Raw genomic sequence first — 12548 nt, forward strand, 5'->3', positions numbered from 1 at the left:
TTCTTTATCCTTTTAAATATACAAATATATGTATATATATTCATTTACTGTGCATATAACACATTTCATTGCAACTTGCTTCTCCTTTTAGTTTGCCTTACTACTTTACAACAGAATTTCACATCCTTAAATAATACAAGCAAGACACTGGCCCCTCTTGAAGAGCAAGTCCTTACCAGATTAGTTTGTGATGTTCTATTTACTGGTTAAGCCAGCCCGTGGTCATTGTGGAAGTGGATGATGCCATAAAGGAGTGAATAAGGGCAGGTATTATATTTTTAAGCGATCCCTACTGTGAAAATCAAACAGTAAGGTGTAGCCCGGAAATAGCTGAGGCACAGACTAAATTTTTAGCAATTTGTTTCTGGCACCCGCACACAAAACTCATGTCGCAGAGGCTGTTGGGAATGTGATACGATTGAGTTTTTTCCCTCAGCGCGTGCCCCACTATCAGCACAAAGAGGCAGTGCCCTGAAATTAAAAGGGGGGAAAAACTCCCTTATTCCGAGTAGGGCTGGAGAAAGCACGGGTGACTTACCTCTCTGCCTCATTTCTAACTCAGGTGGTCTGTGGTCCCAGACTTTTCACATGGAATAAGCTCAGTTACACATCTGCTATACACAGGCCTGGGGCGAGGGGCGGCAGCGGACCAGATGGGGAGCGTGGCTTACACCTTGATCCTACTTGATCAGATCTAGTCTCTTAAGTAGACTGATCCTCTAAGCCGGGAGTGCCTAAGTCAGTCATTAGGTCGGGATAAAGCAGCCATGGCCTTCCCACAGGGAGGGAAAACCTGACAGAGAAGACAGAGCCCCCTGGACCGGGGCCTTGCTTCTGCGTCAGATGGGTGCTGACCCAGCCCAGGGCGCGGCTGGGCGCTGTGTTCCCCAAAGGCCAGAGCAGGGCACCTTTCAGAGCAAGCTCCAGACCTAGCCAAGGCGCTGGCTGGGCCAGCAGGCAGCTGCTCCCCCGCCAGCGGGGCCCGCCGATGGCTTCCACGTGGCACAGGCCTGCTCAGGAGGGGTGCGCGTCTCTCCATCCAACTTAGCGCGCCGCAGGGGGCGGCCGCCGCGTGGGCGCGCTCCTTCTCTAGAGGCGAGCGCGGCCCCGGGTCTGAGCACCGCGCATGCGTGGCCCCGCCCAGGGTCCGCCCCCTTGCCTTGGCCCCGCCCCGTCACCTCCTGAGGCGGCCGCTAGGGGAGCGGTGGCGGCTGCGGTGGCTGCGGCCTGAGAGCGCGGCTGCTCTGAGGGCGCTGAGCCCTGGGGCGCGGGGACGAGAGAGGCGAGGGGTGGGAGAGCCGGCAGCCGGGGAGGGCGGCGCCGGCGGAGGGCGGCGCGTGGCTGACTCATCTCTCTGGAAGAGCAGACTGACAGCCACACCGAAGCCGCCCGCCCGCGCCGCTCCTCCTCAGCCGGGAGGCGCCCTCCCGCACCACCCTCCCGCCCTTCCCGGCAGGGAGCTTCCCCGGGCCCGGCCGCCTCGGAGAAAGTTTTTCGCGTCGGCAGCGCCGGATCCGTCGCGAGTCTTCGGGAAGGGAGGCGGGAGAAGGGCGGCTGGTGGAAGGCGGGGGGGAACGGAAGAGGAGGCGACGGCCGCGCGGGCCCGCGGAGTGCATGTTGCCCGGCGCCTCGGCTGCCTGTCAGGAGGACCTCGGGGCGGGGTCGGGCTGAGCCCGGCGTCTTCCTCTCGGCTCAGCTGCTCCAGAAATCTTTCCCGGACTGCGGCGGGGAGGAGGGGTGCGAGGAGGGGGCTCCCCGCGCCTCAGCCCGCCATGTCCCGGCTGCTGCCGCTGCTGAGGAGCCGGACCGCGCGCAGCCTGAGGCCGGGCCCGGCCGCCGCGCCCCAGCCGCCGCCCTGGTGCTGCTGCGGCCGGGGGCTGCCGGCCATCGCGGCCCCCGGAGGCCCCCGGCAGCTGGGCACTCACCCCAAGAAGGAGCCCATGGAGGCGCTCAACACGGCGCAGGGCGCGCGCGACTTCATCTACAGCCTGCACTCCACCGAGAGGAGCTGCCTGCTCAAGGAGCTGCACCGCTTCGAGTCCATTGCCATCGCCCAAGGTGAGGGGGGCGGGCCGGGCCTTCCCTTCCCCCGCGCCTGGGACAGCTGCGCGCGTGTGGCGGGGTGGGGACGTTCGCCGCTGTCCCCGACGGGTGCGGGCGGGCGCGGGTCGTGCCCGAGGCAAACAGCCGGTTGCGCTTGGGGGTTTTTTTTTGGGGGGGGCGCGGATTCGCAGTGCTTCTTCCCCCTGCCACCCTCTCTCTACCTGCCGCGATGGGGACGGGCAGCCCGGCAGGAGGCCGGCAAGTCCTGCCACGGGCAGGGAGAAACTTTTCCGAACGGTTTGTTACCCGAAGATGGAGCGGAGGGTGTCGCTCCCGCCCCGCGCGGATGCTGTCCACCGGCTGTGTCCATTCGCCTTCGAGCTGCGCTAGGTGAAGCAGCCGGAGGAAGCCTTGTCTAGGAACGAGCAAGGGTGGATCAGCCGCCGGACCTCTGACGTGCAACTGCAGGCTTGGTTTGTCCCAGAAGTTGAAAGCATGAAATCGATTAGGAAGCTTTTTGTTTGTTTGTTTGTTTGTTTGTTGGGTGGGAATCCGTGGCTCTACGATAAAAACCACAGTTCTGCTTAAAAGTGACTTGTAATGCTGAAAGCATAGCTATTTTTAAGTGAACATGTTCTTTTTAAAGGGTATTTTTAAAGCGAGTGCAGCATCGGAGGTTGGGCACAAGGCCTCAAAGTTTAGAAGAATCAGAGAGCAGAGGAGTGCATTCAGGCGTAAAATATTTTTCGCCACACAGAACACATCACTGTTATTTTCTGTTACGTTCTGATGTGCTTGAAAGTGTTTAAGAAGTTTGGGTCTTTCCCTCTTGGAGTGGTCGGTGGGTAGAGTAGCCATGCCCTGCGTTCCCGAGTGGTTGGGAAGTGAGCGTTTGACTCAGCGGAGGCGTTTGCAGCGGATCTCTGTCCTGTGTGTGTGAATGAAGAGCGTTGGCTACCCCCTTAGCAGGACTTACCTGTGCTGCCTCAGGGATCCTTGTAACCACTTGCTTGTTTCAGTTCAGGGGATTGTGAAGCAGTTGAAAGTGTTGGAGGATTGCATTGTCCAGTTACAGTACTTGTAGCAGCAACCCTGACCATTCAGTTACTAACTTTATAATCATATTTCAGGAAATCATAATAATGGTAGCATCTTTGTCATCTTTGTCTGCACTTAGTAGGTGGTTTTACAAATATTTGGTTCTGAAAATATGCTGCTTGGAAAACATTCTAGACAGTCACTAGAATGGTCATGTTCGGAATCTTTCCCCATAAACAAAACCAGGAAGGCTGCATTTCTTAAAGAAGATAATAGTTTTAAATTGAGCATGGTTGTAAATCTTTTGGAAAGGGCATAAAAACTTCAATAAGTAGAGATCATTAATACCTATGCAATTTAATTAGGCAAGTTATATGAGAGAGAAGCTAGTAATTTAAGTTTCCTTTGTTCAGAAGAAACACGTTAAGGGTTAGGAGACAAGGTGGCAGTCAGATGCTCATTGTGTATGTGAAGCTCAACTTTAAATGTGGTTTTAGTGTTTTCGGCTAAATGATTGGCCTTTGAGTCAGGTGACTCTTAGAGAAGCCTCTGCTTTAATTTTGACTGTTGTTGGTGCTCACTTGCTTTTAGTATCAATGCAGACACATGTAATGGAGATAAGTAGAGACATCATTTAGTAAATTACCCTGTTATCTAATGCAAGGTAAAAACGATTTTACTTTGTTGGGAATGCAGCTGGTTCATTCTCTTGGTGAAATCAACGTTTTTTGCACTTGAGAAAAAGGAGAATTTCCATTTTTATTATTGATTTGAAAGATGTTTTAAAGTATCAAACTAATGTGTGAATTGTCGGTGGACTAAGAGCACTTTTAAATAGATCTTCTGTTAGAAGGAAATCCTGTTGTAGGAAGTCTTACGTGGCCTTGGAAAGTGGGTGCTGGTGTGGTCCAGTGAAGTGTTTTCGCTTTCATGTGGAAATGTTGCTGAAACAGACTAATCCGTGCTTACAAGTGGTAGTGGAGTCTGTTGCTGAAATCTGGGCCTTATCGCTCTTACGTTCCAATCAGCACACCAGTGATACAGTCTATGCTGCGATAAAGCTTTAGAATCAGCTTGTATTTGGTAAGTGAGATCTTGTGGGATGTCTTATCATTGTTAAATAGGATATTGTGTTTTGTAAATTACAAATTGATTTCCTTCCCAACTTAAAAAACATTGATGTGCTTTCAAGTTACCTGTTCAAACTGTTTTACTCCAGAAACAGGTCATATCCTTTCAATAGTACATCTTTTTAGATTTTGTTAAAGATTTCTTTGAAAGTTAGGGTTCGTGTGTGTGTGTGTGTGTGTGTGTGTGTGTGTGAGAGAGAGAGAGAGAGAGAGAGAGAGAGAGAGAGAGAGAGAGAGAGAGAGATCTTCCATTCACTGGGTAATTCCCCAGATGGCCGTAACAGTCAGAAGTGGGAGACAGGAACTACTTGTGGGTCTCCCACGTGGGTGCAGGTGCCCAAGGCCTTGAGCCATCCTCACTCCTTTCCCAGGTACATTAACAATGAGCTAGCTCAGAAGTGAAGCCGATGGGACCTGAAATGGCACCCATATGGGATGCCAGCATTGCATGCAGTGCCCTTTAGCCACTGCACCACAGCACTGGCCACTGGCTAGTTGTTTTATCAGGTTGGACTGGGAAGCTGCTGTTATTGTCATTTTCTTTCAGTGTTATTCAAAATTTTAAGACAAACTTTGCCTAGTTTTTGTAATTAATAATCCCATTTGTAATTATTTTTAAAACTTAAAGATTTATTCTTTTTTTTGGAAAGTCAGATATATATATAAGAGGAGGAGAGACAGAGAAGATGTTCCGTTGGATGATTCACTCTCGTAGTGGCCGCATTGGCCGGAGCTGAGCTGACCTGAAGCCAGGAGCCAGGAACCTCTTCCTGGTTTCCCACGTGGGTGCAGGTTCCCAAGGGATTGGGCCGTCCTCAACTACTTTCCCAGGCCACAAGCAGGGAGCTGGGTGGGACATGAACCGGCACCCATATGGGATCCTGGTGCATGCAAGACAAAGATTTTAGCCACTAGTCTACTGCGCTGGGCCTTGTTTTTGAAATTTTTAAACTCTACCAATTTTCTGGTCATTTTCTGGTGTTTTCCCAGACACATTAGCAGGAAGCTGGGTTGTAAGTGGGCAACTAGGACTCAAGCCAGCACGCTTCTGTAGCCCAGTGTTGCAGGTGGTGACTTAACCCAACTTGCCACAGTGGCAACTCTGGGAACTTGATTGGGAAAGATGGCATTGCTCATGGGATTATTTATCCATTGCTGAGATTTTACAACAAATTATTCCAAAACACAGTAACTTAAAACAGGTATGTTTTGTATGATAATATGAAACTTAGTAATTCTGGAATGCCTTAGTCCAATATTTCTGCCTCAGGGTCTCCTGAAATTTTAAACAGATTTTTGCCTGGGGCGGGAGGACTCAAAGACTCAAACTCACATGAATTGGCTAGAAGGGTCATTTTCTTGCATTGTGGGTCTGTCTATATAGCTGTCTGAATGTCCATGAGACTTTGCATGTGGCTGATGGCAGGTGGTTTCTTCTAGCAAAACTGGTGTGTGTGTGAGAGAGAGAGAGAGAAAGAGAGAAAAAGAAAGAAGAGAAGAGAATCCTGGATTGGAAAGCATTGTTTTCGGTTAACTCAGTTTTACAAGTGATTGTGGTAATCCATTCCTTTTGCTGTAGTACTGTAGTGCCGTGGTGGGGGGGCTACTGTGCAGAATTGGGATTACTAGGGCCCTCTAGGCTGGCTTGTGGTGTTGTAAATAATGCACTTTGGAAAGTAACACAGAGTGGCAAGAAAAAGGTACAAAGAGATATCATTATTTTTATTTGAAAGCCAAAATGGCAGCAAGAGAGATAGATCAAATGATCTTTCATCTGCTGTCTGCTCCCTTCTTCATATGACCAGACTGGACCACGCTGAAGACAGGACAAGCCTGGAGCTCTCACTGGGGTGTCAGAGGAACCTGGAGCGCTCACTGGGGTGTCAGAGGAAGCTGGGGCTCTCACTGGGGTGTCAGGGGAGCCTGGAGCTCTCATTGGGGTGTCAGAGGCCCAAGTACTTGGACTTCTGCTGCCTTCCCAGGCACATTAGCAGGGAGCTGGATCAGAAGTGAAACTACAGGGCTCAGACCAGCATTGCAGACGGTGGCTTAGTCTGATGCACCACCATGCCAGCCCTGAAAAGGAGTTTCTTAAAGAGTGTTTTCATTAGTGTGCACTTAGGATACTTTTCAAAGGGAAGCCTAACAAATGAGATGTGTCGAGGTGAACAGAGAAGTTTAACTTGTATTTTTTCTCTATATAAGTGGTTATTGTGTACTTTCAAAATTTGTTTTTGTGATTATTTACATCCATGCATATTATCCAAATAATTCTAAACTTCAGTCTTAGAGCTCCTCAATTTTTGGTGGTGGTTTATTTAAGGATAAAGACCTTTGTTTTAAGAACTTGTTATAGGGCATAAAGTACCTTTGAGAAAATGAAAAGCTGGAAGGTAAAATCTGATATTAAGTTGGAAATCTGGAATACATAAAAACAAGGTGTGTCACAGAGTCTTGGTTTACTCTGGATCTTGGACTTTTATCAAGAGTATGAGAAAGCAGCAATTCCATCACACTGTTAGCTTCTAGAATGGATTAGGAATGTTCTTGGATTTTGCTCAAAGAGAATACAGAAAGGGCCAAAAAGTTTTGTACTTCAAATTAAAATACACAAATAAAGGTATTTCAGTACCTTGAGATAATAAAAGATTAGTAAGGAGCTTATAGACCCAGCTGGGTTCAGCCGGGGAGGAAGCACCAGGACGAGGAGATGAAATGTGAATTAAGGCAGGAGTGGGAGACTGCTTAGCCAAGCTGTGTACACTTCCTGCCTAGAAAAGTTACCTGAAACTTTGCAGTAGTCATGTATTTTTCTAAGATGAAAAGAAACTAGTTATAGCAATACGTTGCAACAAGCTTAATTCTGAACTCTTTAGAGTACTATGTATATTGGAGTGATTATTGTTAATAAAAGTCAGGTAAGCAAAAAGATGTTTTCCTTCTTCTGTTGTAAAATGAATGTGTGCTATTTAATAATCTTTTATCTTCACTTACACATAACTTTATGTGTGACTTCCGTTCTATCTTCTGATCTTGTGGATTGAGACTATACATAAGGCTCTGCTGATGATTTTCTGTTTCACGTGCTGTCTGTGGGAATCATTCTGCAAACTTTAGCTGGCAGATGGGCTGGCTGGGGGTCCCTGAAGGGTTTATGCACATGTGGTTGGACTCAGCTGGAACTCTTGGCCCACGCAGATGTATGTGGCTTCAACTGCATAACAATTTTAGAATTATCCTAAATAATTAGGTAGGGGAGGGCTACTCCTATTGGAGAACATGTTCCAGCAAAGATAGCTGATAAGTGTGACTTTGTATTAGTTCCTCAATGCTGCTGTAACAGATTGCCACAGATTTAGTGGCTTGAAACAACACAAATTATCCTGTGCAAGTTCTGGAGGACCAGAGTCCAAAATGAGTCCTAGGCTAAAATTGGTTAGCGTCTGAGAGCTTCTGACCTTCTGAAGTCTCCAGGGGAGAGTCTTGTCCCTTGCTTCTTGCAGCTTTTGGCATCCTTGGTTTCTGGCCACCTCACTGAGTCTCTGCCTCAGATGTCATTTTAGCTTCTTTCTCACTGGCCTTTTGGCTCTGCTGTTGGATGGGCTCCTATGATGACATTTAGAGCCTGCTCCAAAAATTCAGAATATTCCTATCATGCAAGATCCTTAATTTAGTTACTCAAAGTTTGTAATGCATTCTCAGTTTAGAGAATTAGTACGTGGACGTCTTTGGTGGCCATAATTTCGCCTGTTCCAGACTGATGGCTTAGCCTTGGAAGTCTCAGAATTGGTTATGTGCTGCATAATTGGTTGATCAGGTCAGTCTGGTCCATTCCAGACTTGAGCAGAAGGAATTACGAGTCATTCCATGCAGGTAACCATACCTGACAGTTACAGTTTGTTTCTTTAGACCAGTGCCTTTTTTTTTTTTTTTTTTAAAGAAAAGTCATTTCCATTGGAAATTTTATACTACATTTCTATTAATAAGAACATTAGCACACTGGCTTCTCTTTTTCCATGAACGCTATTCTTGGGCTGAGAGGTCGTAGAGTTTCCTTATACATATAAAGATGTATGGGATTCTTTGCTTTATGGCAGACTTTCTGATCTTCAGTAATATTGATGTTTTGGACTGGGCAGTTCGTTGCTGTGGGAGGTGTCCACTATGTAGGATATTTAGCAATGTCCCTGTCTTCCCTGTCAATCGAATGCCAGTTTGCTCTCCCCATCCCAGCTGTGCCAACCAGAAATGTCTGCAGACAGACGTTCGCTCAATGTTCTTTGGATGTGCCGGGGACATCCTGCCTGAGAGCTTTGCTTTCTGTGCGGTATTACAGGAGCTTTCTTCAGTTGCTTTGCCATATCTCTCCTTTTTTCTCCTGTTTTCCATTAATAACTTGCCACTATCAGTGAATTCTTTTTACCCATGGTTCATTGAATTATTTTATACGCATTTGTCTTTGGATAAGGACAGAAAGATAATTTTGTTTTTTTTTAAAGATTTACTTTATACTTTTTAAATTTAAAAGCAAAGTTACAGAGAGAGGAGGGGCAGAGAGATAATTTGTTTCCCACCCATCAGGCCTCTTACCTCTCCAACAAATAAATAAGCTTTGTATGTCTGTGCATTTCTAAGTTCTTTATTTTATTCCAAACACTAGAAATTTAGGAAATATGGTTTTCAGATAAGTCAGACATTACTGTAGGCTACTTCACTGATAATTAATTTAGTAATTCCTTTCGGTAGTCATCTATTATAGCAGTTGCAGCACACAACAAATTTCTGGAAAGGAAAATTAAGATAATATAAAATCATTAATAGAATTACCCATGGATTGTATGAAAGTACCCACAACAGCCACAGCTGGGCAGATACGAAGCCAGGAGTCAGGAGCCTCATCTGGGTCTTCCACATGGGCTCAGGGGTTCAAGGATTTGGACTACCTTTTGCTGCTTTCCCAAGCTTATGAGCAGGGAGCTGAAGTAGAAGTGGAGCAATCAGAACTTGAACTACTACCCATATGGGATGCTGCTGACACAGGCAGTGGTTTAATGTACCATGCCACAATGTTAGCCCTTGTTTTAACCTGAAAGAAAGAAAGAGAGAGAGAGAGAGAGAGAGAGAGAAAGAAAGAAAGAAAGAAAGAAAGAAAGAAAGAAAGAAAGAAAGAAAGAAAGAAAGAAAGAAAAAAAAGTAGTAACTGCGTAGCCATACTCTAGTTTGGTTTCTTTAGTCATGTCTGAGTATAGAATGATTAGTATCTTGTTTAAGTCAGCTGAATTAATCAGTATAGGCTTTTTTTTTTTTTTAAGGATTCTAACCTTGTTTTTGACTCACGTGTTTATGTCTGCTTTATTTTGTTTTTGATATTTTTTACATAGTTGAGAGGGATACACGCCCATGTGGACCTCTGATTAGGGTGGGGAGGTTGAAGTGAGAGGGACAAATGTTTCAGTCCTTTTTTTTCCCTCCTTTGTCTACAAAGTGGGAATGGGAGGGGGCTGCTTGGTCAGCATCAGCCCCCAGGGATGGGGGATTGTCATTTAATAACATCTTAGGGACCCTGGACCCCAGTGTGGGAAAGAAGTTCTGAGAGTGTTACTTGAATGATTTTGCGTGTTCCGAGACATTGTTGGCTTTGTTGCAGCAGCACTGAGAAAATCTTGCCTAGGACTGTTGGTTAATGAAGTCCACCTTAGTGTATCCATCCACAGACCAGACACTTGCTTCAAAGCTTGGCCAGGAAAGTTGTCCTACCTGTTTTACTTTCCATCCTCTGATGAGGCACTCCAAGTCCTCTGCTGTCCTAGATGAGCTGGCTATCCTGTCCCCTGTGTGCATTTGGGCATGCTGTCCACTGCACAGACATCAGCAACTGAGGAGGCCCAGTCACAATATATGCACTCCAGGGCTGGATCATGTATGTTGTGATTTTTCCTATGGCCTGGGTTTGAGTCCAATGATCTAGTTGGTGAGTCCCCCAAGAAACCTGAGGTGACCTCAGCCATGACTCTTGTGTGCACCAGACAGTTCAGGGTCAGGTTTGTTCTGTCACCTGCACCAGCCGTTGCAAATGCTACAGGATGCAGCTGCATGGTCAGTTCTACCCCAACCCCATATCTCATGTGAACCAACATGCACTGTTGCCTAGCCCAGCCTGCCTGCTGCAGGCTCCATTCTCACGTACACCAGTGGGTGCCGTGGCTTAGTTGGGGCAATTTCCAAAAACCTCCAACAGACCCACCCCAAACCCTAGTTTTTGTGCATGCCAGTATGTACTGCAGAGTAGCCTGGTCCATATTCCATTCCATCTAACTCTCATGCACACCATGAATGCCATGGATTATTTCAGCTTGACCTGCCGCAGACCTAGCCCATATGTATGCCAGCAGATGCTGCCACCTTGTCCTGCCTGGACCAACCCTAGCCCTGACTCATTGACGGTAATTCAGCCCAGCAGGAGAGTGCCCACAGTTCGCTTATGTGGCTTGCTCCCAGCCCTAGATCTTGCGCTTGCCAGGGGATACTGTGGCCCAGCCTGATGTTACTTGTACCCAGTTCTGGCACTTGTCAGTGGCTGGCCTGCTCTGTGTATCTAAAAAAAAAAAAAAAAAGACAACTATGCTGGCACACTAGTGTAGTTAACACAGATTTGGCATTAATGAGGTCCATTCTGCAACTGAAATTTGTCTGCTTTAAGTTAATGACACAGTCTCATAAAAATAGGTAGTCATATGTTAAAATTACCTCAAGTGATCTGATAACTAAAAGGCTCTATTTTTAAAGATTTACTTATTTTTATTGGAAAGGTAGATTTACGGAACAAAGGAGAGACAGGGAAAGGTCTTCCTTCCACTGACTCTTGTTCGGAGCTTAGCTGATCCAAAACTTTCTTCTTAGTCGTGCAAGTGAATGCGTAGTCCCATGACGTTGGACCATCCTCCACTGTTTCCCAGGCCATAAGCAGAGAGCTGAATGGGAAGTGGAGCAGCCAGGGCACGAACCAGCACTCATATGGGATCCTGATGCTTGTGAGGGGAGGATTAGCCAATTGAAGGATTGCATTGGCTCCCTAAGAGGCTCCCTAAGAGGCTCTTGTAGATTAAATGTTTTTCAGGCAAACACTAAAGTGCTTACATTCATAATTTTTGATGGTAATAATGCTTGAGCAGATTTAATTTTTTTCTTACTTTTGATACACCTTACCTTCTACCAAATGTCAGAGTCTTTATGTATTTTATTTTACTTTAAAGACTTGTGTATTTTTATTGAGAAGGCAGATTTTAAAGAGAGGAGAAACACACTCCAGGTCTCTCACATGGGGACAGGTTTCTAAGGGCTTGGCCCATCCTCTGGTGCTATCCCAGGCCATAAGCCCAAATCTGGATCAGAAGCAGAGCAGCTGGGATACACACTGGTGCCCTTACCAGATGCTGGTGCTTGAAGATGGAGGATTAGCACCTTGAGCCACAGTGCCAGCCCCAATCCTGTGTCATTCAATACAGTAATTTTCCTTGGAGATCCTGCTGTTTGTAGACATTCTCTCGATTGCATCTGTTGCCCCAGATCTCTGTGCTGGCTCAGTCGGCATGCTTTTGAGACTACATCATTGTGGTAGTGAGATGTGCTGGCTTTGGCCCCACCTCCTCCCGTGCTCTTGGGCTATTCTACTGTACTTTCATTCATTCTTTGCGGTTGTGGTAAATTGTTTGTGCTGTGTAAGGAGGCCTGCACCTTGGCATTTGTTAGTGTTCCTAATGTATGCTCGTGTAATGGTTGTCACTCTTTCATAGTGTTTCCAGTGTTCTTTTTTTCTCTCTTTGTTTTGAGTTTCACTTCCCTCCACCCTCTTCCATCCTTCTCATTAAGGTTTAATCTTAATAGACACTTAAGTGACCACTACTCTTGTTTTTCCAGAAAAGCATTTGCATTTGCCACATTGTTATTCACTTTTATCTCTTGTGCTTTCACAGTGAAGATCTTTCATGTACTTTGCTAACCATCTAGATTATAGCTATTCAAACAATGATTGTTCTAGGTGCCTAAAAGGTAGCTGATAGGGGCTTGATCGTTTATGAGTCTTAAGTTTTAGGGAAATCTAACTTAGAATTATGCTCTTAGTTTAGGTATTCTGTCTTTCTGAATTTTAGAAAGAACAAAAATATTTTAATTATTTAGTGTAGTTTGTTAGCAAAACCATTTGTAATTTTAAATCAGCCTATGTCAACACATTTTAAATTTCTGTTTTTTGTAAGACGTATTTATTTAGAAGGCAGACTTATGGAGAGAAAAGCATTTTTTTCTATTGATTGGATTTCCAGATGGCCACGAATTTCA

At 46.1% G+C, this 12548-nt stretch overlaps 1 protein-coding gene across 1 annotated transcript in view; it reads left to right on the forward strand.

Annotated features, from left to right (window-relative positions):
• The first annotated feature begins 1234 nt into the window (after nucleotides 1–1234).
• The window catches only part of TMEM65 (transmembrane protein 65), a 39088-nt gene continuing 27774 nt past the window's right edge, over nucleotides 1235–12548 (forward strand). Inside the window, exon 1 of the mRNA XM_040979330.1 lies at nucleotides 1235–2058. Within this exon, the coding sequence (XP_040835264.1) occupies nucleotides 1773–2058 (286 nt within the window). The 5' untranslated portion in view covers nucleotides 1235–1772. The remainder of the gene's footprint in view (nucleotides 2059–12548) is intronic.

The sequence above is a fragment of the Ochotona curzoniae genome, unplaced genomic scaffold, assembly GCF_017591425.1.
Source record: "Ochotona curzoniae isolate NIBS_2020 unplaced genomic scaffold, NIBS_Ocur_1.0 contig_3190, whole genome shotgun sequence".
Lineage (NCBI taxonomy): Eukaryota > Metazoa > Chordata > Mammalia > Lagomorpha > Ochotonidae > Ochotona > Ochotona curzoniae.